The sequence below is a fragment of the Vipera berus genome (assembly GCF_964194415.1).
Source record: "Vipera berus genome assembly, chromosome: 1".
Classification (NCBI taxonomy): Eukaryota; Metazoa; Chordata; class Lepidosauria; order Squamata; family Viperidae; genus Vipera; species Vipera berus.
This window is the reverse complement of record NC_138202.1, coordinates 362017711-362044906: the sequence shown is the minus strand read 5'-3', so window position 1 is coordinate 362044906 and position 27196 is coordinate 362017711. Positions and strand designations below refer to the sequence as shown.

At 53.5% G+C, this 27196-nt stretch overlaps 3 protein-coding genes across 4 annotated transcripts in view; 1 reads left to right on the top strand and 2 right to left on the bottom strand.

The window, feature by feature from the left end:
• The window catches only part of BLTP2 (bridge-like lipid transfer protein family member 2), a 59439-nt gene extending 46207 nt beyond the window's left edge, over nt 1-13232 (bottom strand). For both annotated transcript variants that reach the window (XM_081314201.1, XM_081314202.1), the window contains exons 1-3: nt 13092-13232; nt 10162-10291; nt 7926-7975 (exon numbers count right to left, since the gene is read on the bottom strand). In XM_081314201.1, the coding sequence (XP_081170327.1) occupies nt 7926-7975; nt 10162-10291; nt 13092-13162 (251 nt within the window). In that variant the 5' untranslated portion in view covers nt 13163-13232. The remainder of the gene's footprint in view (nt 1-7925; nt 7976-10161; nt 10292-13091) is intronic.
• A 1901-nt stretch (nt 13233-15133) lies between these two features.
• Nucleotides 15134-21211, bottom strand: SDF2 (stromal cell derived factor 2). Its single transcript, XM_081312769.1, has 3 exons — nt 21025-21211; nt 17561-17757; nt 15134-15868 (listed from the first exon to the last, which is right to left on the bottom strand). The coding sequence occupies exons 1-3, from the start codon at nt 21188-21190 to the stop codon at nt 15581-15583; spliced, it is 651 nt and encodes a 216-aa protein (XP_081168895.1). The 5' UTR covers nt 21191-21211; the 3' UTR covers nt 15134-15580.
• Nucleotides 21212-21411: 200 nt separating this feature from the next.
• SUPT6H (SPT6 homolog, histone chaperone and transcription elongation factor) overlaps nt 21412-27196 on the top strand; it is a 54039-nt gene continuing 48254 nt past the window's right edge. The window contains exon 1 of the mRNA XM_081338650.1: nt 21412-21500. The gene's annotated coding sequence lies outside the window, so the exon portion shown is untranslated. The remainder of the gene's footprint in view (nt 21501-27196) is intronic.

The window sequence follows — 27196 nt, the reverse complement described above, 5'->3', positions numbered from 1 at the left end:
CACGCCTTAATTGACTCTGGGGCTACCACAAACTTTATGGACTCGGCCTTTGTGGCCAAATGGGCTGTTCCCCAGTGTCCGGTGGATCCGCCCATGCTAGTGGAGACTATCGATGGTCGAGTGCTCCTGTCCGGGCCTATTACGGCCGCCACGCAACCAGTGTGTATGGCCATCAGTTCCCATGTGGAGGCCATCCAGTTCTACATCACTTCGGATCTGCACTTCCCCGTGGTCTTGGGACTGGCGTGGCTCTGGGCGCATGATCCACAGATCTATTGGTCTCAGAACTTGGTCACCTTCCCAAGTTTGCAGTGCGTGGACCACACCCGCCATATCTGTGCCGGCTAGGTGGAGGGTTCTCCAGGGGTTTCCTTGCCTCCCGAACTGTCCGACTTTGCTGATGTGTTCAGCGAGTCAGAGGCGGATCAATTACCCCCGCACAGGCCCTATGACTGCTCCATTGATCTAGTCCCTGATGCGCCTCTCCCAGTGGGGCGTTTGTACTCCATGTCGGAGCCCGAGTTGGCTGCATTGCGGGACTTCCTGACAAAGAATTTGGCTCGTGGTTTCATCCGGCCCTCGTCCTCGCCAGTGTCTGCGCCCGTGCTCTTCGTCAAAAAGAAGTCGGGCGAGTTACGGCTTTGCTGTGACTACCGGAAACTCAACGCCATCACGGTGCGTAACCGCTACCCGCTGCCCCTCATCCCCGAGCTCTTGGACCGACTCCGGGAGGCTAAGATCTTCACGAAACTGGACCTGCGTGGAGCTTACAACCTCGTCAGGGTTCGGCCGGGTGATGAGTGGAAGACGGCGTTTGGTACTCGCTATGGACATTTCGAGTACACGGTGATGCCGTTTGGCCTGACCAACGCCCCCGCGGTGTTTCAGCATTTTATGAACGACATCTTTCGGGATCTGTTGGACCAGTTTGTCGTGATTTACCTGGACGACATCCTGATTTACTCCCCGTCGCGTGAAGCGCATCATCAGCATCTCCGTCAGGTCCTGCAGCGCCTCCAGGAACATCGGCTGTTTGCCAAGTTGGAGAAGTGCCAGTTCTACCGGGTGACCATCGATTTCCTGGGTCACCGCATTTCTCCTGAGGGCATCGCCATGGAGCCGAGTAAAGTTGAGTCGTTGCAGAGTTGGCAACCCCCGCGTCGCGTGAAGGATGTTCAGCGACTTCTTGGATTTGCCAACTACTATCGAACATTCATCCCTGGCTTTGCTGCCTTGACAGCCCCCCTCACCCGGCTCCTGCAGAAGAAGACTCGGTTCCAGTGGAACGCCCCCGAACAACAGGCGTTCCAGGCTTTGAAGGACGCCTTCATGAAGGAGCCCATCTTGAAGCATCCCGATCCGCAACGGCCGTTTGTCGTGGAGGCGGACGCCTCCGACATTGCCATTGGGGCCGTGTTACTCCAGGCAACGACGCCCAGCGGTACCCTTTTCCCTTGCGCGTATCACTCTCGGAAATTGAACCCCTCGGAGCGCAACTATACCATCTGGGAGAAGGAGCTGCTGGCCATCAAGGCGGCGTTCGAGGCTTAGAGGCATCATCTGGAGGGGGCGCGGCATCAAATCGAGGTCCGGACGGACCACAAAAATCTGGAAAGCCTGCAGACCGCTCGGAATTTGAACCAACGCCAGATCCGGTGGTCCCTTTTCTTTGCGAGGTTTGACTTCCGGGTGCGGTACATACCAAGCGGGCACAATCAGAGAGCAGATGCTCTGTCCAGGAAGCCCGAATACACCCGAGTGGAAGACAAGCTTCCGCCCAGGACAGTGATCCCCGTCGAGTCTTTTGCTGCGGTGCGGGAGCCAGTTGATATACGGGCTCGGATCCGGGAGGCGCAGCAGCAGGAGGCGTGGGTGGCTCAGCGGAGGGAAGAGGTGGGGCCAGATTCGCCTTGGTCGGTCACGGATGGACTTCTGTATTATCGTGACCGGCTCTATGTTCCGGGAGGGCCACTCAGGGGACTCGTCCTCAGCCAGTGTCATGATAACCCGGCTGCGGGGCATTTTGGCCTGTTCAAGACTCTGAACCTGGTCTCCCGTACCTTCTGGTGGCCCCGAGTCCGTCACGACGTCCAGTCTTATGTCACCTCCTGCATCCCATGCAGGCAGGCCAAGTCAGCGACAGGGGCCCCGCCTGGTTTACTGCAGCCTTTGCCAACACCCAAGAGACCCTGGGGGGCTGTGTCCATGGACTTTTTGACGGATCTACCCCCATCCTCCGGCTTCACGACAGTGTTTGTGGTGGTGGACATGCTGACCAAGATGGCGCATTTCATCCCCTGTCGCGGCTTACCGTCAGCTTGCGCCACTAGTCGCATGTTCATCCAACAGGTGTTTCGGCTGCACGGCCTTCCCGATAGAGTCGTTTCCGATAGGGGGGCCCAGTTTACAGCCCGCTTCTGGCAGGAGTTGATGCGTGCGTTGGACATTAAGGTTTGCCTCTCGTCCGCGCATCATCCTCAAAGTGACGGGGGTACCGAGAAGGTCATCGGTATCTTAGAGCAGTATCTGCGCTGCTACGTTAACCTGCAGCAGGACAATTGGGTGGACTATTTGGCCATAGCCGAGTTTGCCTTTAACAACTCGCAGCACACCTCCACGCAGATGACACCGTTCTTGGCCAATGTGGGTTATCACCCCCGGTTTTTCCCCCTTTCTCCCGTGGACTCACCGGAGCCGGCAGCGAACGACTTCATGGCGGAGTTACAGGCGATCCATAGGTTGGTGCGACGGCAGCTGGAGAAGGCCAAGGCCGACTACAAGAGGTTCGCCGATCGGTCGAGAAGGGATACGCCTCCACTATCGGTGGGGGATCGGGTCTGGCTGTCCACCAGGAACCTACCATCCACACGGCCGGCGAGGAAGCTGGACCACCGTTACCTTGGACCGTTCCCAGTCGAGGCTGTCATCAATCCGGTCGCCTATCGTTTAACTCTGCCACGTTCCCTGCGCGTGCACCCCGTCTTCCATCGGTCCTTGTTGGTCCCCGAACAACCGGCTTGTCCACTTCGCCAAGCGGAACCTCCCCCATCAGGACCTCGTGATGGAGGCAGCACCCCTGAGTACGAGGTCGCCAGCATCAGGGACTCCCGTTGGCTGAAAGGTCGCTTCCAGTACCTGATCGAGTGGAAAGGGTACGGGCCGGAGGACTTCACATGGGAAGACGCGACCGCCGTTCATGCCCCTGCGTTGGTGACTGCTTTTCACGAACAATTCCCATCCCGACCGCATCCGGATCGGCAGCCCCGGGGGAAGGGCCCTGCGGTGCGGGATAGTGTTGTGACTCAGGGCCAGCCTGTGGGTCCGGCAGCCGGCTCAGATATCTCGGATGACTCAGATGAGGGGGAGGAGGTGTGTGTGGAAGACGAACCGGCTGATGATGGCTTGGAGGCTTCGCAGAGCCCCCAGCCGGGGCCCTCTTCTCAGCTGCGTGAGCCCGATAGTGCGGAGGATGATGACCCACAGCTGGCCCTGTTCAAGGACGCCCGACGCAGGAGGCAGTCGAGCAGGAACAAACAGAGAAAGGCTGTGGGACTCCTCGGGAGGAGGCACAGGGAGGCCACGCCCTGATCTCTAAATAAAAGGAGTGTTTGGGGAAGGGCTGGTTGCTGAAAGCAACCCTTCCGTTTGAGGATTCAAGTTCCAGTGTTTCTGTTTCTTGTTCTGTTGTTTGAGTAATAAATCTTGGCAGACGCTTTTCAGCCTCAGACGCTCTCCAGTCTCTACTGTTTGAACAGGGGTTTGCCTTATTGCAAGGCCGGTAGCAGGCTGGTTCAGAACAGGTGGCTTGGGTGCAACTGCTTCGGCCTTGAGCTCCTTAGACAGCCTTGGGGCTGGCTGTGGGGGCTTTCTCTTTTTCCGTGCGCAGGCCCCTTCTGTGTCCTCTGTGGCTGGGTTCTCAGGGGAGAAGTATGGCAAACCATTTATGATGGCAATACTTCCAATGACCCTCTGGTTCCGGGTGACATGACCTCCCCCTTTGCGAAATAAAACTTCCACCTTGTCATCGTCACATAATTTGATAATGCTTAATAGGTTGTTGGCAATGGAGGGAGCATGCAATACCCCTTCAACTTTTCCCAGCCCGGGTACAGAAACAGTGCCCTCCCCAACAACCAAAGCCTTATCACCATTGGCCACCTTGACAGATGAGTTAATTTTCTTTAACCTTTGAAACCCTTGTTTCATATTGGTAATGTGAGATGAAGCTCCAGAGTCCAGTAACCATGTCAGTGGGGTTATCAGCCTTTGTGTTGGGGGTGAGAGCACAAGTACACACAAAATTGCCCTTGGCATTACCTTTGCCCCCGCCACGTCCCCTTCCTTGCCCCTTGCCCCTTCCTTGATTGGGACCGGGCTTGGGGCCTTGTTGGTGATGAGGGCAGTCTTTCTTCAGATGCCCCTCAGAGCCACAGATGAAGCACTTAAGTAGAGCATTAACCTGCTCTGAGGTGTGGTGCCTCCTGCTGGCTCGCTGGGTGGTAACTCTGGCGTATTCTCCTGCATCTCTTCGTCTCTTATCTTCCTCAATGAGACTTCCTGTGAGGTAGGACAGAGTCATGGCTTCCTTCGTTGTCCCCTCCAGTGAAACAATGAAGCTGCTCCAACTTCTGTCCAGGGAAGCCAGAATGACAGCGACCATGTTAGCATCAGGTACAAGGTAGTCTCTGGACACCAGTTCTGCCCTGAGAGCCTTTAATTTTCCCAGGTGCTCAGGCATGCTAGCTCCAAACCTCAGTCTGGAGGTATAAAACTCAGTTGTAAGTCTGGTGATCGAACCGATGCTGTCGCTGTTGAATAAATTGCATGATAACCGCCAAACCTCACCAGCTGTGAGCCCATCAGGAATGCTGGAGTACAAGTTAGTATCCAGTGAACTCAGTAGAGTGGTATATGCTTTCCTATGATACCACTCTTCTTGGGGTCCCCAGGGAAGAGGTGGCGGGTTCAGAACCATCTCTAGAGTCCCTTGCTCTAATAGATACATCTGCATTTCTTTACTCCATCTGCTGAAATTTTCCCCTCCGAGTTGCAGTTTTTCAAGTTTATTTAAGAATGCAGGAGCAGACAAAAAAAGATTTTCCTTGGCTCTAAATCCATTGATAAAAATCTGTGAATTTTCCATTGATGTGAATGGAAGAGGGACCCCTCTGCTGGTAGATGGTGGTATTTTTATCTGATTTTTGGATGGCCCCGACTGGGCATGCTCAGAGCTCATTTGGGCCTGGGAGGCGGAGAGAGTGGGTGTCTGTCTCTCTGCCTCTGGACTAGGCCCAGGCCTGGGCTTGTAGGTCGGAATTTGGGCCTGAAAAGAGGCTGAAGGCCGCAGCAGCCCCAAAGATTCCTCCTGAAGCCCCCCCGGCACTGGAACACTCACCGGGGGGCGAAGATTGCAGGATGGAGGCTGGATGGCACATGGATTGCCTGGATTGCCTGGATTGCCTGAAGCCCATCGCTGGTCCTGAAGACCCTGGCTGAAGACAGTGCTGGAGGAGGGGGCCTCATCCGGAGCCCCCCCGAAGACCATCTGGCAAGCAGGGCGTCTGGGTGGCGGCAAAAAGTAGGCTGGGGCCCCTGGGGTTCACTGGGGGCCCTCTGGGGTTGCAGGACGTAGTTGGGAGGCTCCAGGCCGGATGCCTCCCTGCAGTTGGGCCCCGGGGAGAGGGTAGGAGGCCTGTGGGGGTAGCGAGGGAGGCTGGCTACCCCCGATGTCGAGGCCGCGGTCCTTTTGGCTTCCAGGGCCGCAATCAGGGCCTGGATGGCTGCTTCAAGCCCTGTTGTAGCAGTCTCGGCTGGGCAGGCTTTGAGGCTATCATAGGCCTTGAGGTTTTCTGGTGGGGAGGACCAGGGGGTTTCCATGCTGCTTCGGCTGGATGCTCGTGATTGCTGGGCCTCGAGCCTTGGCTGGGGCCTATTAATATCGGGCCATGTGGGTGTCCTGGGGGCCGCCATCTTGCTTCCGGTTGCCCCTGGAAGCTGCAGGTCACAGTTTGGCGGGAAATTTTGCGCCAAAAGCTCCAGGGTCCCGGGGTCACTCATGGTGGCCGGCGCCATGTTAGGGGGCCTCGTGGGCGTTGGGGAAGGACTTACCCGGCGTCCAGAGGCCCTCTGCCCTGGTATCCCTCATGGAGGGGGTTGTGGCGTCCTTTGTGTTGCAAGGAACTTTAGAAGCAGTTCCTTGCGTTCCTGGTCAGTCATTTGGTCCACGCGGTGCCTGTCTTGGGCCCGGGCCGTATCCGCTGCATCTGGGCAGTCTTGGGTGGACTGCAAGCCTTCCATGCTTCCTTCTGTGGCTTGCAGCTGTAGGGAGGCATGCAAAGGAGTCCCTGGCGCTCCGCTGGGTCCTATGCTCTCACCTGGAGCGGAGCTTGCATCAGGGGGTGGATGCAGGGCTGCCGATCTTGATTGAAGACTCCTTGTCACAATCGGGGATCTCCTGCCATCCGTCTCAAATGGATTCTTACTCATCTTGCAGTAGCTGCTGGCTTGGAAGCGTTGCCTTGAAACCATCTTCTGCTACCAACTTGTGAGATGGTCTCACGAGGTCGATGGATCGTTAAGGTGCTTCCAAGTAAAAAGGCATCACGCAGGGATGCAATCATTCAAAGCTTTATTTAACGATAAAGTAAATAGAAAGAGTTTCCTGGCATGGAGGCCTCCATGCCTGGATTGTAAGCTAGCAGAAGAGAGAACAAAGAGAACAGAGAGCAAGCAAGCATAGCAGAGAGCAGCACCTGAGCAGAGGTATTTATGGGGGTCTCAGCCCCTCCCTTACCATAAAACTCTCCCGCCAATGGGGCTGCAGGGGCCGGGGACCCCTGACCCACCAGTGGGAGCAAAGAAGCCTCTTTGCTCCCATCTGATGACCTTTTTGGGGAACTGCCATGGCTGGCACAAAACATCTAACACTTCCTTCCTTCCTTCCTTCCCTCCCTCCTTTTTCCCTCCCCTTTCCTTCCTTCTTTTCCTCCCTCCCATCCTATTTTTTCCTTTTTTCCTTCCTTCCTCTTTCCCTCCCTCCCATGCAGACTATTTTTCCTTCCTTCCTTCCTTCCTTCCTTCCTTCCTTCCTTCCTTCCTTCCCCCACTCCCTTCTCTACCCTTCCTTTTTCCCTTTCATTCGTTCTTTCTTCCTCCCTCTCTTCCATTCAACCTATTTTTTCCTTCCTTCCCTCCTACTCCCTTCTCTACCCTTCCTTTCTCCTTCTTTCCTTCCTTCCTTCCTCCTATCTCTATCATCCTTCCTTCCTTCCCCTCCCTTTTTTCTTTTTTCATTTTTTTTTTACAGAATCATAGACTCCTAGGGCTGGAGGGTAGCTCAGAGGTCATCTAGTCCTGCTTATTCCATCCCGAAGGGTTGTGCAAGCTTTTCTGGAAAGCCGCCAGTGACGGAGCACCCACAGAACACAGAGCCACCGCGCAACGTGACATCACTCTACAGAAGCCCAAGTTGTCACAAGCAGCCGGTCCGCACAGTGGCAGCGGGATGCAGAGGTTGTTCTGCCGTTGGGCTGCGGAGGACCCCCTTCCCTTTTCTCCTGCCGCCTGGAGAGGAAGCCTCGCTCCCCGCTGGACACCCCAAGAGCTGGCTGGGAACTCTGGGGCTTCTAGAAGGCGCCACGACGGGTAAAGCTCCCTGCGGCCCAGAAGCGCAAAACGTCCCACGTGCATTTATTATTTATTCATTCAGTTGAGAGGAATAGTTGTAGCTGTCAGCCTGAAGACATGACCCAGCTGGGTCCTTCCCAGAAGGTGACCAGGGTCAACCTCCCGAGATGGGACTTCTCCCCAAGAGAGGCTGAGGGGGGGGAGGGGGAAAGAGCCATCCTGTTCATAGAGGCCGCCCGTTTCAACACCCAGAGCCCAGAAGACACCCCCCCACACACACAAACACCCCGGAGACTTACGGCACGTCATTGTTCAGGAGCCTGCTGGAGATCCAGATGCTGTCAATCTCCTGAAAGGACAGAGTAACAGAGTCGGAAGGGACCTCGGAGGTCTTCTAGTCCAACCCCTTGCTTGGGCAGGAGACCCTAGACCAGGGATACCCAACCTTGGAAACTGTGGACTTTAAAGACTCAGACGAAGGGGGAATTCTGGGAGTTGAAGTCCAGGAGTCTGAAACCCAAAGGGGCTTTTTCAAGAGACAACGGAGTTTTCTTGTTTTCTTTGAAGACGTTTGGCCTTGGGACGACCCTGGTCTGGACGGCTGACAATCTCTATGGAGACGAGTCTTCAAGTTGGACATCCCTGCCCTAGGCCATTCCAGACAAATGCCCGTCCGGTCTCCTCTCGAAAACCTCCAGTGTTGGGAGCACCCACAACTTCTGGAGGCAACTTCCGTTCCACTGATTAATGATCAGAACAACAGAGTTGGGAGGGACCTTAGAGATCTTCTAGTCCAACTCGCTGTTTGGGCAGGAAACCTTATATCGTTCCAAACAGTTATTTATTTATTTATTATTTATTTATTATTGGGACTTATATGCCGCCCTATCTCCCGAAGGACTCAGGGCGGCTAACAACAATAACATACAATAAATACAGAAGTTAAGATAAAATTAAAATTAAAGGCCCCTGTACAATAAATTAAAATTAAAATAAATTAAAAAATTGGACCAATCTCTTCTTGAAAACCTCCAGCGATGGAGCACCCACAACTTCTGGAGGCAGGTCGTTCCACTGGTTAATTGTTCTGTCAGGAAATTCCTCCTTAATTCCAGGTTGCTTCTCTCCTTGATGAGTTTCCATCTGTTGCTTCTTGTCCTGCCTTCAGGTGCTTTGGAGAATAAGTTGATTCCCCCCCCTCTTCTTTGTGGCAGCCCCCCAAATATTGGAAGGCTGCTATCAGGTCACCCCTGGTCCTTCTTTCCATTAAATTAGACCTACGCAATTCCAGCAATCGTTCTTCATATGTTTTAGCCTTGACTCCCCTGATCATCTTTATGGCTCTTCTCTGTACTCTTTCCAGACTCTCAACATCGTTTTACATTGGGGGGGGGGATACAGAGGACCTATACAACCCGTCCTGCAGAACAAATGATCGCCAGCCCACCTTCTAAGCACCCCAAAATAATCCTTGCCATAACAATGCAGTCGCTTCAACAGTGAGATGGGTTGGCATGCAATACATGCAATAAGCAATAAATGAATAGATAAATAGAATTATGGCATCATTGCACGTACCTGCCCAGAGGTGAACATGTCAAAGTAATGATTTAACTGCTAACCAGCTTATGTAATGTAAGATGTAATGATGGGAATGACTTAGCAGGATCTGTGTCTACGAGCCAGCAGGGTCTGTGTCTCTTTAACAGCCAGCAGGGTTGGCTCCCAGCGCTGACTTTCTGTCAGAGTCCTTACCAGCCCTGGTTCCCCAAATGATAAATGGTGGTCAACAAGGTAGCTGGCTAGGCAGGAACGTTCTGACCAGTGTTTATTGACGGCAAATAACAGCAAATAAAGTCAACACTGGGAGTGACTTGCTCCTAGCGCCTTATATATAGGCAATCCCCTTAGTTCCACCCCCCATCCAACCAGCCAGCATCCGGCGCCCATCCCTAAAACCAGCATAGCTGGCCTCCACCTCTCCCCTCCAGCGTTGTCTCCAGCAGTCCAGCATGCAGCCAGGAGCCTCAGCTGCTCAGCTGCTCAGAGGTCAGGCAGAGGGATTCCCAGGCAAAGGGGGATTCCCTGGACGTCAGGCAATGACATCAGCAGCTTGCCGTCCAACCGCGGGCTCCCTCGGCTGTCTCCCACGGGGCTTGACACTGTGTCTCTTTTAAGAGCCAGCAGGGTCTGTGTCTCTTTAAGAACCAGCAGGGTCTGTGTCTCTTTAAGAGCCTTTGTACAAAGGGAAGGCTCTTCCGAGGTGTTCTCTCTCTTCCGTTTCCTGCTGTAACTGTGGTTTGTTGGATCCTGCTGTATTAGCACAGGTGTGCATATTGTTCCTGGTGTATGATATTGTAGATGATGTAAGATAAACCACCATTTACTACAGACCACAGTTTACTGTGTTTACTCCTGGCTTATCTCGCGCAATAAGACTGTGCGCTCCCTCCCAGAGAGAGGAGAAACCCAGTGAAAGCTTGACTCAGAGAAGTTAAGCCTTGTTCCTCAGACCACAAGACGCTCCCTACTCACCACCGTCTGCTGCTCTTCTTGAAACTTCAAGCTGAGATTCTGGATCCCCCAAACCCAGAACGACTGGATCCTCAGCTCGGCCTGGAGACGCCGCCGGCACCAGTTGGTAATCAGTATGTACAGGAGCCACCTTCAGGGAGGACAGACCAGGGAATCCTTTAACTAACATGGCCAGAAGGGGTCATTTAACTCAATGGGCAGACGCAGCTGCTCATCCTCCAAACCTAAAGGGGGCGCATTTTGAACTCAGAACATGTCTGGAATGGTGAAAAGAGCTTCAAGCACTTCCAATAAAAGGTCAAAGCAACATTTCTCAACTTTGGCAGCTTGAAGATGGGTGGACTTCAACTCCAATTCCACTTCAATTCTGGGAGTTGAAGTCCACCCATCTTCAAGCTGCCAAGGTTGAGAAACATTAGATTAGACCAGGGGCCTTCCAACGTGGCCCTTTTAGGATCTGTGGACTTTAACTCCCAGAATTCCTCAGCCAGCGTAAAAGGGCCAAGTTGGAAGACTCCTGGATTAGACCAATCCCTCTGCACTTTTTCAAGCTCAGAACAATTCAAAATTTATTTGTGACATTTATATCAGTATCTTTGGGGCACCGGGGGACCAGTTCCGGGGACAGAGGCATTTCCGTGGATTGGAAGGGGTGTGTTTTCGTGCGCTGCCGACATCCTGTGGATGGGGCTTCGTTTGTTTGCGTGGCATCTAGCATGCCAGTCCACAGACAGGGAATTGGGGACCCCCGATTTATCTGATGTCCATCTCACCCATAAGGTGAGCGTGTTTCAAATCTGCAATATCCTGCACATTTCTGTCTAGTAACTGTCCTCAGCCAGACACGGAGTGAACCCCGTCCCAACCCTTTCCTTCATCCATCGTGGTTAGCAACCCGCTTTTGCTTTCTAATCTGTGAGGTAACAAAACAAGAGGATAACAGAGCTGGAAGGGAAGCACAGAGATCATCTAGTCCAGCCCCCTGCTCAATCAGGAGACCCTAGAGCGAGACCATTCCGGACAAATAGTTCTCCAATCTCTTCTTAAAAGGCTCCAGCGATGGAGCATCCACAATGCTCACTGATTAATTTACAGGATAACAGAGTTGGGAGGGACCTTGGAGGTCATCTAGTCCAGCCCCCTGCTCAAGCAGGAGACCCTATCCCATTCTGGGCAAAATGGCTGTCCAATCTCTTCTTAAAAGCCTCCACAACTTCTGGTGGCAAGCTGTTCCCGCTGATCCAATTGTCCTCACTGTCTCCTAGTTTGGATCTCTCTTCGTTAAGCTCCCATCTGTTACGTCTGGTCCTGCTTTCGGATGCCTTGGAGAATAGCTGACTCCCCCCTCTTTTTTGTGGCAGCCCCCCCAAATACTGGAAGGCTGCTATCAGGTCACCCCTGGTCCTTTAACAGGATAATAGAATTGGAAGGGACCTTGGAGGCCTTCTAGTCCAGCCCCCTACTCAAGCAGATCACATACTGTTTGTGTACATGCCACTTCCTCTCAAATATGGGAAGACTGCTATTGTGTCACCCCTTTTCGTTAAAGAAAAGGAACAAGACAGGGGAATGGGCTTGCATTAAACCTGCCAAATTGGGGCTGGGGGAGGACAGTCCCCAAAGGCCCAGCCAGACACTCCTAGACTTCACCTGTAGAACTACACCTGTGTGAACCTCATTTGGTGCTTTGGCCTTCTTTTTTTTATTGAAAAGTTTTACAATACATTTTTGAATACAAAACCCCTCCCCTCCCCCTCTCCCCCTCCCCTCTCCCTTCTGAGAAACCCCCGGCCTACATTGTCCCTTAAGAGGAAGGAAAGCCCCCAGGACGTCCCACACAGAGGGGTCAGTGAAGGTACCCCAAAGCCAAGAGTCACTTTTATTTTATTTTTTAAGGAGAGGAAACTGGACATTTTTTAACCTGGGTAAAAAAGAACCAATTTCTTCTCATGAAAATTTCTGCACCTGCTTGAGCAAGGGGGCCAGACTAGAAGACCTCCAAGGTCCCTTCCAGCTGTATTCTGTATTCTATTATTCTATTCTATTCTATTCTGTAAGGTGACAATAAATGATGCACCGTTGATTTTTTTCCACCAAAGCTCACTATGTTTTCTTAATTCAGGACAGCTAGTCCTTCATTTACCACCATTCATTTAGTGACCATACAAAATTACAACACTGAAGTAAAGCAGCATGTCCGTTTTTCACAGTTACGGCCGTAGCAGCATTCCCACAGTCATGTGATCAATATTCAGGCGCTTGGGCAACTGGCTCATATTTATGACGCTTGCAGCGTCCCGGGGTCACGTGATCCCCTTTTGTGACAAGCAATGGGGAAGCCGGCTTCGCTTAACAACCGCGTGACTAATCGAACCATGGCAAGAAAGGTCGTAAAATGGGGCAAAGCTCACTTAACAACAGCTTTGCTTAGCAATGGAAATTTGGGGCTCCATTCTGGTGGTAAACTGAGGCCTACCTGGAAGCAAAAAAAAAAAAAAAGGCAGGGACGGGGAAGGGAAGCGCCCCCCCCTCCAAATTTAGAGTAGCCCGGAGGCTGCAGGAACAGCTGTAGACAAGCCCAGTTGTCTCCACCCTGGGCCCAACACCTGGGGCCTTCAGCTCCCAGAATCCCCCAGCCAGCCCTGCTTCCTGGTTTTAATTACGCTGGCTGGGGGATTCTGGGAGCTGAAGTCCCTAGGTCTTGAAAGCGGCCCAGGGTGGAGACCCCTGCCCCTCCCCGAGAGGCACCTTTCCCCACCCCCCCTCCTGCCCCCCCCCAGCAGCCCCCCTCCTTCCCCGGCTGGAGCCAGCCCAGCGCCCAGGCGCCCCCACCCTCTGCACGCCCTCAGAGGCCCCCTCCTCCCCACCGCCCCCCCCAGCTCGTCCGACAGGGGCGGGGAGGGGCGGCGGGGAGGGCGGGGGGGGCCTACCTGCCCAGGCAGAGGCCGCCCAGCAGCACCAGCAGCACCAGCAGGAGGGCGCCCAGCACAGGGACCGCCATGGGGAGGGGGGGGCGCGAGGGGGCGCGCTCCAACCGCCCGTCACCGGCGGCGCCTGGGGCGGGGCCAGCGGGAGCGCGCGCGGAGGAGGAGGAGGAGGAGGCGGAGGAGGCGGAGCGGGCGGCCGTTCGGCGCAGCCATAGGCGGGCGCAAGGGAGGGGCGGGGCGAGGAAGCCGCGACCTGCCTGGAAGGCCCCGCCCCTACAGCCTGGCGCCGCGGGGAAGGCCCTCTAGGGGGCAAAGGCGGGGGGCGGGGCGGGCATTTTGTCCCCGCCCACCAACAAGGTTCCCGGCGGCCGCTGGGTTGTCGCTCCCCGCCTTAGAGAGAGGCAGGTTTGCATGGGGTCCGTACTGCGCGTGCGCGGCGAAAACTCGCCTAGAGCCTGCTGGGAAAGCGAGTCCCCCGCTTGGACTGCGCGCAAAAGGAGCCGCCTTCAAAGACGGCGTCTGGTAACGCGGGCAGGCTCCTTAGGAGCGTCACGTGGTTGGCTGGGGCGTTCTGGGAGTTGAAGTCCGTGCACATTCAGGGGCCCCAGGTTGAGAAAGAAGAGCCACGTGACTCTGTGTCTTATATGGTAGGGTTTCCTGCTTGAGCAGGGGGCTGGACCGGAAGAGCTCCAAAGTCCAATTCTATTCTATTCTAATTTATTTCTATCTATCCACCCATCATCTAGGCCAGGGGTAGGCAACCTCGGCTCTTTTATGACTCATGGACTTCAACTCCCAGAATTCCTGAATCAGCATACTGACTCGGGAATTCTGGGAGTTGAAGTCCATGAGTCATAAAAGAGCCGAGGTTGCCTACCCCTGGTCTAGGGTTTCCTGCTTGAGCAGGGGGCTGGACCGGAAGAGCTCCAAAGTCCAATTCTATTCTATTCTAATTTATTTCTATCTATCCACCCATCATCTAGGCATTTCTATCCATCCATTTTCTCTCTATATATCTCTGCATGTCTATGTATGTATGCATGTATGTATCTAATTTCTATCCATCGTATGTATATATCCATCTCTCATCCACCCACCCATCTGTGTATCTATCCATCCATCTCTATTTTTATTTATGATGAAATGTCAGGACCCACCCCAAACCACGTCTTAGGAAGACAAAATTCTTGGAGTCAAATCTATTCCAAAAAGAATCTTTACTATGACATGCTTGGTTGTAGGGACAGGACTTAATATTATTCCACGAAGTAAACCCTTATAAAGAGTTCCCGTTTTAACCCCCCTTAACCCCATTTGGTCAGTCCCCCATCTTTTCTCTCGTATCATCTATCTCGTGGGAAAAAGGAACTTAGGACCCTTCATGTTTATTGCTGTCTTCCATGACACAAGCCAGATGCTAGCCCCCCCTTTTGTTTCCCCAGTTCAAAAGGCTTCTCCTTTCCTTTGAAATGCCTAATACCGGTTCAATACACATCCATTCTCTTCTCTTCGGGAGATGGCAGAATCCATGGAATAATGTTTGAAACATTCCATTTATGAATATGATATAAATGGATTCTGACACGAAATTTATTTGCTGCCCATCTCCTGTTAAACGTGACCAGCAGCCCCTTTCCCAAAGAACTTACTGGGACGGTTGGCCGCCCAATCAGCCAGGTGTTGAGATCTGGCCCTTTTGTCCACCTAACCTTCCCAAGGACCTGGGATAGGCAGAGGGTTCAGGCAGTCCTCAACCTACGACCACAACTGAGCCCCAAATCCCTTTTCCTAAGTGAGACAGTCGTGAGTTTTGCCCTGTTTTACCACCTTTCTTGCCACAGTTAATTGAATCGCTGCCATTGTTCAGAAGGTCACAAAAGGTCACACGACCGTCATAAATATGACTCAGCTGCCAAGTGTCTGAATTCAGATCGTGTGAGTGGGGACATTGCAATGGTTGTGTGAAAAACGGTCACAAGTCATTTGTTCAGAGCCAATGTAACTTCGAGCTATTGTGAGCATCCAGCGAAGAAACACCCGACTACTTGCAACAGGTATTTTGATATACAATGTTTATTTACGGCGGATTCCCAGAGGGCCCCCCCCCAGGTCTGAAGGCCCGCAGTGGGCCGCGGGCAGAGAACCGGGGCAGAAACGCTACTGTCCTTTGTAGCTGGTGGGAAAAAGCCCCGTCTTGGCAGCCGAGCAGTGCCTGCCACTCCCAGGTCTGTCTGGGTCAGGGGTAGGCAATCTTGGCTCTTTTATGACCGGTGGACTTCAACTCTCAGGATTCCTGAGCCAGCATGGCTCAGCATGGCAACCTCTCCCTTTCTCCTCAGCATGGCTGGCTCAGGAATTCTGGGAGTTGAAGTCCACCAGTCATAAAAGAGCCAAGCTTGCCTACCCCTGGTCTGGGTCATCAAACCACAGCCTGGAAAACTCTACAGACTCGATGGCCTGCAGCTGCGGGCGTTGAGAGAGCTCCTTTAAGGTCATAGTTCTGCGTGGAAGAGGTCGGCCTTCAGCAATTCCGCAGGCTTCACGAAGATACCCTCCATGGCTTTCCAGTAGCTGTCCTGGCCGGAGTAAGTCAGGCCGTGAACTTCCCTCTGCCCGTGGATGGGCCGTCCGTACTGCTCCCCGGTGACCGAGAGAAGCACCTCGGTGGACGCGTGCCTGAAGCGCACCTCGCTCTTCCTTTCCCAATATTCGCTGTCGCACAGGACTGTCCAGTCGTCCAGGAAGTCACCCTCACCGTCCTCCCCGAACGCGCTGACCTCCTGGAACGGAGAGCGGGGAGGGACGCTTCAAACACTGTGCAAAGGGAGGGAGGGGGGGCGTAATGGGAATGACGCCGTATGGTAAAGGGGGCGGCTGTGTGCGTTCGGTGAATACAAGGGTGGCGGGACGAGTGTGTAATGAGGAACATCCTCCGAAGGCCCTGAGGGTGGGACTAAGGAGGAATTTCCTGACAGGGAGGGCAGTGAACCAATGGAACTGCTTCCCTCCAGGGATGGTAGGAGGATCCTGCACAGAGCAGAGGAAAAGGGAGGGAAGAAGGAAGGAAGGAAGGAAGGAAGGAAGGAAGGAAGGAAGGAAGGAAGGAAGGAAGGAAGGAAGGAAGGAAGGAAGATCAACCTGGAACTAAAGAGGAATTTCCTGACAGTCAGAACTATTAAGCGATGGAACTACTTGCCTCTTGAAGTTGTAAGTGCTCCATCACTGGAGGTTTTGAAGAGATTGGAGAGCTAATTGTCCAGAATGGTTATAAGGACTCCTGCCTCGGGTAAGTGGGTTAGACTAGAACAGGGGTAGGCTGACTCAGGAATTCTGGGAGTTGAAGTCCATGAGTCATAAAAGAGCCGAGGTTGCCTACCCCTGGACTAGAAGATCTCCAAAGTCACCTTCCAGCCCTACTTTTCTATGAAATACACTCCAGAAGCAGAAGATTTCCCCAAACATCTGTAAGTAAGACTCCTGTCTGGTCCCGAAATCCTTATTTTGTTTTCCCTGCATATCTGCTCTTGTTTGGGGCCTGCCATTCTGCTGGTGGTGGTGGGGGATTTGCTTTCCCTTGGGATAGCTTTCGCTTTCTGCTTCTCCACTCCCGCCTCTCTCCACTTATTAGGGAGAAACGAAAGTGGGGAAGACCTTGAGATGCGCGCCAACCAACCGTGCCACTTACCCAAGCATCGTGTCCCCTGTGGATTGGCTGGATTTCAAATGGACACTGTGACTTTGGTGGGAGGAGGAGGAGGATTGCTGGTTTAACTATACCGTTCAAGCGGGATTTTCCCCAGATCTCGCCTTGACTTCCCTACTGTCGCTGACCCCTAATAAAAGTTTCCTTTTGAGACGATGCCTGTTTCAAGAGTTCTGCTTTCTTGGGTGGTTAGCAGAGGTGGGTCCTTGCAACTCCCTTACCCTTTGCTGCAGCAGAGATGGAGTTACTTCTACTGAGTTGGAAATCCTAGGCTGAAAAAATTCAACAGGGGAAGCCAGCCCTCTTCGTCAGGTCAGCTTGGGGCGGCAAGGACCCCTGCCAGAGACCTGGACAGGAGCCAGGCCGATGGGGGTCTTTACCCTAAAAGAGGAGCTTCCTACATGCAAAGACACAGAACCAAGCATGGGCTTGTAGAAGCAAGAGACCTGGATATGAAAGCCCAACTTCCTTCGCCTTCCCCTTCCTTCCTTCCTTCCTTCCTTCTTCACTCGTTCATTTAATACAGAGGTGGGGAACTACAGCCCCTTTATGACTTGTGGACTTCAACCCACCCACCCGAATTCTTGAGCCAGCCATGAATTCTGGGAATTGAAGTCCACAGGGCCATAGTTCCCCACCCCCAAGTTAATCCAACGGCCGCCTCACTCTGCTAGGCAACTCCGAATTTTAAAAAAAATGAATTGCCAGCTCCACAAGGGCTGAAGCCCCCCCCCCTTGCCAGCCATTCACGGTAACCTGGTCGCCTCACCTGGTTGCCCGAAAGGGGAGACGTGAAATGGTGGCTGTGCAGGTTGCGGCCTGTGTTGATGTGGGTCAAGCGGATTGTCTGCCCACATTTTACCGGGATGCCTCTTTCGCAAACGCTGGACGACTTGCCCCGGACTCGCCAATAACTGTTGCTGTCGTCCACACTTGTGACTCCGGTCACCGACTGCTGCCCACTGCCTGGTCGAACAGAGAAGCACACGAAGCAGGTGACTTCGAACCCCCTCCCAGCTCAGTTCAGCCTCCATCCTGATTGTTTACCCTGCGAAACACTCCAAGGACAGTGATTGATACGAGGGCAATTCGGAGATAAACCTCCGCTTGGTTATCAATGACAGACACTCGCAGATACAGAACTTTTATTATACACATCAGAACAGAACAGAATACAGAATAGAATAGAGAAGAGAATAGAACAGAACAGAATAGGAATATAGAATAGAATAGGAGCTGGAAGGGACCTTGGAGGTCTTCTAGTCCAGCCCCCTGCTCAAGCAGGAGAACCTATACCATCTCAGACAGGCAACTGTTCAGTCTCTTCTTAAAAATCTCAAGTGATGGCGTGCTCATGATTTCTGGAGGCAGGTAGTTCCACTGGTTAATTGTCCTCACTGCCAGGAAGTTTCTCCTTAATTCTAGGTTGCTTCTCTCTTTGTTCAACATTACATGACTTTTCAACATAATCACCATTCAAATGGAGGCCCTTGTCATAATGTCTTACAAGGTTTGAAATTTCTTAGTCGCAGTTGCTCGGTGTCAAATCTGGGCTATTGGAGTGATCAAAAACATCCCAATGGAACTGCTTCACAAGTTCTTGGGTGCGTCTAGCAGTGTGCGGGCGAGCATTATCATGAACCAACACCAAGAAGTCAGCAGGCCCCGACGCTCGTTACGGATGGCTCATCTGAGTTTCCCTAACGTTTCACAGTAGACGTCTGAACTGATGGTCGAACCAGGCTCCATGGACTTCAGTAGCCGGACTCCTTTGGCATCTTCACATTTGGCGGGATTTTCTACAGCGCCAGTTCTGGTGTGGTGTTGGTTCACCATAATGATCTCCCACTCACCGCTAGACGCACCCAAGAATCTTTGAAGAGGGGGGAAGCCCTCAAATCCCCCCTGCTGCTGCCCTGAGTTGCTGGTGGCCGTTTGTGGAGGACAGCGAGACCAGGCTAGGAAAGGGCACCATCAGGTGATCCCAAGGAAGGAAGCAGGGTTGGTAAATGAATCTGGCTTCTCCATTGACTTTGCTGGCCAGAAGAACAGAAAAGGGATCACTTGGCACCGCGATACTGCAACCGCCCATCATAAATGTGAGTCAGTTGCCAAGAGTCTCAATTTTGATCATGTGACCCTGGGGATTCTGCAGCCATAGGAAAATACTACGCGTGATGTTTTGTATGAAATATGTTGTTTGTTCTTTTAAGGGGGAAGGGGTGTTATGTATGGGGTCTAAGCAGCAGCTCTGCAAATACCCCAGGTGGTGCTGTACCGTAACCGGATTGGCTGGTTAGCATTCGGCGGGAGATTTAGATGAACGGATTGGGTAAGAGCGTACCTGGCAAGATATATAAGGGGTACAGGTAAACCCCTTAATTAATTAATTAATTAAGCTTAATTAAGCTTAGCTACTACTAAGCTTGTAAGCCGCCCTGAGTCTTCAGAGAAGGGCGGGATATAAATGGAATTAAAAATAAATAAAATAAAATAAATAATGGGTGCATTTTGAAAATCAGTTAATTTTAGACTGGTAGGCCTTAATTGTGCCCACTGTTTGCTCCGGCCGCACACTAGTTTAAACGTCTTGTAAGAAATTATAGAGACAGCGGACCCGGAGTCAAGCTCCATCTTGCAAGGCACGCCTTGTAAGTGAACCTCTAACTTAATTTTTGGGGCGAGCAGCCGATGGACCCCAGTGTGGGATATGGCTCTCAGACTCACGAATGAATTGGAGGTGGTGACTTGGGGTTTTCCGGTACCTTTCGGTGACGCATCCTTGTCCTGGGAACGGCTCTGACAGACCACTGCGATATGGCCTGTTTTTCCGCAGACCCGGCACTTTGCCGAGTGGAATCTGCAGGCCACCCTCGCATGGTTTCCTCCACAACCGGCAAACTTGGGAATGGTCGCTCCGCCTCCGGAGGTAGTTTCGGCGCCGGCCCCTCTGGTGTATCTTCGCGATTCGGTTGGCCGCTGATGACCCCCCTGGTCTGCACGCTGTTGTATTGGTCGATGATCCGGCCTCTGGTGTACCGCGTCAAATTCAGCTGCTTCGTCTTCGTCTGCTCCGCCGTACGCAGCACTCTCATGGTAGACTGATCCTCCAGAGCCGCTGCTGGGTCTGTGAGTGGTCTGGCCCGAGCCGCTGGCCATCTCGTAGGCCAATGCCTCGTCCAGAACCTCTTTCAGGCTCATGGTAGGCTTCGCGAGCAATTTCTGTCGCAGCCGCTGATCGCTTAGACCGAAAATGATCCGGTTGCGCAGCCTGTCTTCTAAGTCGGGAAACTTACAGAGACGGGCAGCCTGGTAGCTGGATCCGCTGGACGAACTGGAACCGCCAGGACATTTCGGACCCCCGTGGCATGAAATGCCCATTTAGTTTGTCCTTGAGGTCACCGTAGGAAACGGTTCCAATAGCTGTCGGTGAGCACAACCCGACAGCTATATCGTAAATGGCAGGCCCGCTGATGCACAGCAGAGCCGCCACTTTCAAGCGGTCTTCGGTGATCGGATTGACCAGCAGGTATCCTTCGACTTGGCCCAAAGGCGACTCCCAACGTTCGGCGCAGCGGACATCGAATTCGCGGATCTGACCGAGCTTAGCCATGCTGTGTCCAGTCCTGTGGATACTGCTTCGATGGAAGGATTTTTTGGGGAAAGATACCTCTTTCCACCGTTCCAAGTGACTTCAGCTTGTGATTTCAGCTCTGAACAAAGCAGGATCCCACCGTCGCCGCTATCGTGTAGTGGGTTCAGGACCGCATGGAGACTCCAGACGGATGAGTACAGCAAACAGCTCTTTATTGCGCTTAGCACTGTACTGAAGAAAGGGGTTTACCTGCACCGCTTATATACCTTGCCAGGTACGCTCTTACCCAATCCGTTCATCTAAATCTCCGGTTACGGGCACAACACCACCTGGGCTATGGGCAGAGCTGCTGGTTAGACCCCATACCGAACAGCTTGCTTAGCGGCGGTCATTCAGATCCTAGTTCTGGTCGTTAGATGAGGACTACACGACTCTTTCCGGGCGAGAAGACCCCCCTCCTCCTGCCCCAAATAAGGGGTCTGGGTCCGGAGAGAGGGGCGGTCTTCCCGGGTGGGGGTGTCCCACCAGCCGCTTCCCCTAGGGACGGGAGCGCCGCTGAGCATGCGCAGAGCGCGCGCCTCCCCTCTCACACCCTCCCCCCCACCCCCCCACGGCTAAGCGAGGAACCCGGGTCGTACCGGACCCGTATCGGACGTCGTGCGAATGCAGGCGGACCCCGTGGCGCGGGTTGAGCAGCTTCACCACCGAGCCGCAGGTCACCGCGCCGGCCTCGCCCGCCTCGCCCGGGCCCAGAACCAGCAGAAGCAGCGCCGCCGCCGCCGCCGCCGCCGCCGCCCGCGTCATTCTCCGCCGCCGGTCGACTCTGACAGGAAAGAAGCGATAGAGGCGGCGGCGCGCAGAGCGGCCCAGGAACTTCCGGCACAACGTTTTTTTTTTCTCCCCTCCCCCGCCCTCCTCTGACCACAGAGAGGGAGCTCTACGCAGAGCAGAGCGCCCCGCTGGCCGCCGCGGAAGTTGGCGCCACGGCCCGGAAGTCGCCCCGCGCCGCTTCCTCTCGTCGCCCCGCCCCGCCCCCTGCGTCATCGTCGTCGTCGTGGTCGTCGTCGCCGCGGCGGCTGAGGCAGCGCCGAGGCCTCCATTTTCCCCGAGTGAGGTGAGCCGGGCTGGCGCGGGGCGGGGGGCGGCGGGGGGAGGGGCCGAGGACGGAGGGTCCCGGAGCGGCCCCCCCCCGGGCCCCTGGGCCGCGATGGAGGCGGGGAGGCCGCGAGGGCGAGGCTGGGATTGCGTAACCCCCCCTCCCCGCCCCCGGGACTCCCGCTGGGCCTCTGGGGAGAGGGAGGGGGGCGAGGGGGGCGGGCGATCTTCCCTCCGGGGGGGGAGGATGGTCTTTTCGGGGGGGGTCGGGGGGCCTGACCTGCAGTTGGAGCCCCCCCTTCCTCCCCCCCCCCCGCCCAAGCTGGCACGGCAAGCAGCCCGGCCCAGAGGCGGGGGGGGGAGGGGCAGAGGAGTTGAAAAACCATATAGACAGATGAAAATAAAGTTGGTCCTCGTCTTAAGACCGCAGCGGAGCCCCAAAATCCCTGTGGCTAAGTGGGTTTCGCCCCCTTCTCCAAGCCAGTCGCCGCAGCTGTGAAGTTGGCGGCCGGCTCCATCCGCCCCCCCCCCCCCCGTTGACTTCGCTGGTCAGCAGGTCGCAAAAGGGGGATCGCCTGAGGCTGCGGCAGGTCACCAAGCGTCCCTGACTCTGATCACAGGACCCAGGGGTCATAACTCGTCATGACTCGGTATAAAAATTTAATAAATATATAAATATAAATATTCTTCCAGTGCCCTTGTAACTTCAGTCGCTAAACGAAATGGTTGTAAATCGAGGACTAGCTGCCGATAAACCAGAGGGGATAAGAGGCTGCTGCTGTTTGTGGCTGAGGTTTCCTGTTCGCATTTCTAATGTTTTCTTCCAGTTGCTCAGGCAGGTTTCCTGCAGTCGTCCAAAGCGGCCCCCGCCCTCTGGAGGTGAAGAAGGCAGAGAAGTAGAGGATTTGGGGTCCTGTGTGTGTGTGTGTGTGTGTGTGTGTGTTGGTTGATGGGCCACATGTACTGAAGCTGGGCGGTAGAAATACCACAGGGGTCTTCTTGGGCGTGAAGAACCCCCTGCTGGCAGGGTCCTGTTTACAAGCCGTCAGAACAGCTCGTTTAGTGACCGTCTGAAGTTACAACCCCACTGAACAAAAGTGAGCTATGACCATTTTTCACACTTAGGACCGTTGCGGCATCCCCAGGGCCGCAAGATAAAAATTCAGGCTCTTGGCGACCGACTCATATTTATGATGGTCCTGGAGTCCCAGGGCCATGTGATCCCTTGGGCAACTTTCCGGTCAGCCCCGTCAATGGGGAAGCCGGATTCTCTGAAGAACCCTGTTATAACTTGACCGCTGCAGGGATTTACTTAACAACCGGTGCAAGAAAAGTCATAAAATGGGGGAAAAACTGGCTCAGCTATGTAAATCTGCAGCTCCGTTGTGCTCGTAAGTCGAGGACTGCCTGTCTCCTAGCCCTCTGCAGTGCTGCAGAATAATGCAGGAGTTGTAGGCAAACCAGACGGAAAGAAACCTGGGACGGCCAACCTTCCCTCCCACCCACCCTGAGACCTCGTTTCTGGGTTCCTGAGCTCGTTCTCGTACTTTCCGTATATCCTGCAAAGGGTTTGATTGGCGGGTGTGCCTTAGCTGGGCACTGACCCTTGCCCAGGTGGGACTGAGGAACATGCAGTGGACTCGCTCTGACTCGGACATCGCCTTGAGCATTGGTGTCCAGCCTTGGTGACTTCTAAGACCTGTGGACTTCAGCTCCCATAATTCCCCATGGTGGGGAGCTCCACAAATCTTAAAGTTGCCAATGGCTGGACACCCCTGCTCCATCGTCCTTCTCCGCTTTGGGGTCCTCTGTGACAGCAGCCCTCCCCCTGCTGGCTGAGGAATTCTGGGAGTTGAAGTCCACGAGTCATAAAAGAGCCGAGGTTGCCTACCCCTGATTTAGGAGATGCTTTGAAATGCTTTTTTAAGGCTGGCAGGAGAGGGAGGGCCCCTTGCTTGAAGAAAAAAAAGGAAGAACGCAGAGCTCTGCAATTAGCAACTTCTTTAGGAAACCCCAAAATTCCTGCAGAGTATTATTCACCTACCAGAGTAATGGCAGCCAGTCACGTAGTAAAAGAGTGAGGCTGGTATAGCAGTTAAGGCATCAGGCTGTAAACTGGGAGGTGGCGAGTTCTGATCTCACCTTAGGCATGAAAGCCGGCTGGGTGACTTTGGGCCGGTCACACACACACTGCCTTAGGAGGGAGGCAATAACAAACCACTTCCAAGAAAACTGCAGTGCAGGCAGTCGCCAGGAGTCGCCAATGGCTCACAGGTACCAAGCAAAGAATTAAAAATGGGTGTTTGGACGAGGTAACAACAACGGATTGCATAATGAATGAACCTTTATTGTCAAAGTACAACCACGTATACATTGAGATTGGCTGAGCCTCCCTTTGTGCCCCCCCAACTCACAGTGACAACAAACCCACCATCTTATTACACCATGTGAACTAATTGCACAACACACCGACCTCGCAAGTCAGTCATACATAAAATTATAAAATTATTTCCTGTTCAGGAGCCTAACAACCCACGGATAAAAGCTGTTCTTCAGCCTGTTGGCACGGCTGGCTATACTCCTGTATCTCCTACCCAATGGTGGGAGAGTAAAGAGATACCATCCAGGGCAGAGGTCTTCAAACTCGGCCCTTTTATGACTCATGGACTTCAACTCCCAGAATTTCTCAGCCAGGCATGCTGGCTGAGGAATTCTGGGAGTTGAAGTCCATGAGTCATAAAAGGGCCGAGTTTGAAGACCCCTGATCCAGGGTGTGAGTCATCCCTAAGAATTTTCCTCTTCCAAGGCAGCGGGCCCTGGCGAGGTCATCCAGTGGTGTCGGGATAGCCGACAACATCTTGTGCTGTGCTCACCACCTTCTCTAATACTTTCCGCGGCTGTCAGGCCAGCATACCAAACCACAATACAGTGCGAGAGGACGGTCTCTGTAGTAGAGTGGTAAAAGAGGGTCATTAGCCATTGTTCTACCCTGTTCTTCTGCAAGACCCTGAGAAATTGAAGCCTCTGTTGGGCCTTTCTGGCCACCTGGGATGTATTGACTTTCCAGGTAAGATCTTCACAGAGGTAGACTCCTAGGAATTTAAAGGAGGAAACTCTCCACACAGGCCCACCCCCCCATTGTAAAGTGGGGCTGGTTCCCCTCTCTTCCTCTGGAAGTCTAGCACCATCTCTTTCGTCTTGCCGATGTTCAGGGGCAAGTTATCCTCTAAACACCATATGGATAGTTTTTGTACACACACCCCTTTCATCTCCACTACGGTGGTATCACCTGCAAACTTAATGATGGCAAGCACTCGATTGCAGTTTGATCGGGCGCAGGTGGAGTTGAGGCTTGCAAGGAAGGCTCCATTTTGTGGCCCCTGACTTTGCTGGGCCCTTGGCAGTGGGGGTGGGTGCTAGTGGGAGGCTGAGGCTGGGGAGAGCAGTGCGGTCCTTGGTGTTCTCTGAGCCTGGTTGTTTGGTTGCAGACGTTTCCTTACCAAACTAGGTAACGTCCTCAGTACTATTAGGAGACGGGCTTTGCTCTCATTTTAACTCCACTCCTGACCAGCCTTGGTGACGTTGCCTAGTTTGGCAATGAGACGTCTGCAAGAAAACAGCCAAGCTCAGAGGGCACTGAGGACCCCACGATTGAATCTCGAAGTACAGGAGGTCCTCAACTTACGACCACAGTGGAGCCCAAAATTTACATTGCTAAGTGAGAAATTTGTTGCCAGCTTTGCCCCATTTTGCGCCTTTTCTTGCCACTTTTGTTAAGTGGATCGCCGCAGTTCTTAAATTAGTAACACGGTCGTTAAGTGAATCCGGCTTACCCATTGACTTTGCTGCTCAGAAGGTCGCAAAAGGGGATCGCGTGACCCCTGGGACACCACAACCGTCATAAGTGTGAGTCAGTTGTCAAGCATCTGAATGCAAATCACATGGCCCTGGGGACGCTGCAACGGTCGTAAGTCTGAAAAATGGTCAGAAGTCTCAGTGCTGTTGTGACCTCAAACGGTCATTAAGTGAACCATTGTAACTCGAGGACCACCTATGCACAGAGGGTGCGGCCTGCCTTGGCCGCCGTGCTTCTGGAACGATTCCAGCGTGGTTTAGCCTTCCCTTGTTTGTCTCGTTTTCACAGCACCCTGGCGAGAGGCCATCCGTCCTCGCGCAGGTCTAGCAACCTGCCCTTTTGACTTCCTGCCCCGCTGTCGCCTCGAGCTAAGGGGCCTGGGCCTGTGCAGCTGCAAGCCTTGGGGCGACTGTGGCTCCTCACGACAAATTTAGAGCTGCGCCTTTGTTATTGCTGCCACCAGAGGTGACCCTGGAGCAGCTGGATCTGTGTGGCTGTCCGAGGTGCTGCTGCCCTGCACATAGCCAGGTGTGGGACTCAGGTGATAGGCTGGGGCGCCAGGAACCAATTGGAGCACTGCCACTGCATGGGCGGCCTTGCCACAGCTACCTAGCACTGGGCTCAGGCTAGTAGATTTGGGTAATACCTGTGGAGACCCTGGAGCAGGGGTAGGCAACCTTGGCTCTTTTAGGACTGGTGGACTTCAACTCTCAGAATTCCGGAGTCAGCCATGCGGTTGTAACTTTGAACGATCACTAAATGAATGCTTGTAAGTCGAGCTGCCATCCCACAAGCTTAATTCAAAGGCTGCCTGACTGTTCTGACTGCTGGAATTTAGCTTTTTTTTTCTAAGAAAAGCATCTAGACGTCACCTAGTCCAGGGCTTTTCAACCAGTGGTACGGGTACCACCTGTGGTACATTGGCACCTGGCAGGTAGTACGCGGTCATCCTAGAGAAGTGGTAGTGGCGGAGGGGAATGAGCTGAACTGGTGGCAGCACCGCACAAGCCAGAGCGAGAGACAGTTGGAGCTGCAGGGCTGGGCGGAAGCGCCAGGATCAGCGCCAAGCTCCAGGTGGAGCTCGGCGCTGAGCCCAGAAGAAGCGCCGATCAGCTGGAACTGCTGTAAGTCGAGGACTACCTGTACTTCATCACTTTTTTCCTTTTGGGGGGGTGGGGTCAGCAAGTTTTTGACACCTTGCTAGGCGACTGGTGGTACTCGGATGTTGCCATATCCTAAAAGTGGTACAGTGGGTGAAAAGGTTGAAAAGCCCTGACCTAGACAAGGGCGAGATTCTGCTCCCAAGCCGTAAAGAGTGGAAAACAGTAGTAATTAATGAGGCTGTGCTATATCTTCAGCTTGTGTTTGTTTGGCCTTGTCCGCTCCTGGGCGGTTATAAAATGTTTGTTGTTCTCTGGAAAAGAACCTGGACTTGGAACTGCTGGAATAGGCTGACCTCTTCCTGTTGTGTAACTTGTGCAGTCCTGATTAGCCACCACCTCAGTATCTTATTTGTAAATGAGTAAAATGCCCATGGGGGAGTCTCCATCCTCCAGGCCAAGGTTGCCTTGTGGGTGCTTTTCCCAAAAATCAACTTGGATTTCCCTGGGTTTTTCGTTTTCCTTTGGAAACGTTTTGCTTCTCATCTCAGTTGTCAGAACCCACCCCAATCCACGTCTTAGGAAAACAAAAACCCTTGGAGTCAGTTCTAGTCCAAAAGGAATTTTTACTAGGACATGTTTGGTTGTGGAAATATAAGACAGGACCTGGTATTGTTTTACAGATTGAAACTTTATAAAGAGTTCCTGGTTCGGGACGTCCGGTAGCGCTGCCGCATCGAATGGCGGCGTTCTGAAGCC

Coding starts and splice junctions, on each gene's coding strand:
- SDF2 (XM_081312769.1), bottom strand. CDS start 21,190: ATGACGCGGGCGGCGGCGGCGGCGGCGGCGGCGGCGCTGCTTCTGCTG. Junction 17,758..21,024: donor CGACGTCCGATACGGGTCCG/GTACGACCCGGG, acceptor CTGTTCGACCAG/GCAGTGGGCAGCAGTCGGTG. Junction 15,869..17,560: donor CTCCCCTTTCGGGCAACCAG/GTGAGGCGACCA, acceptor TCTCCGTTCCAG/GAGGTCAGCGCGTTCGGGGA.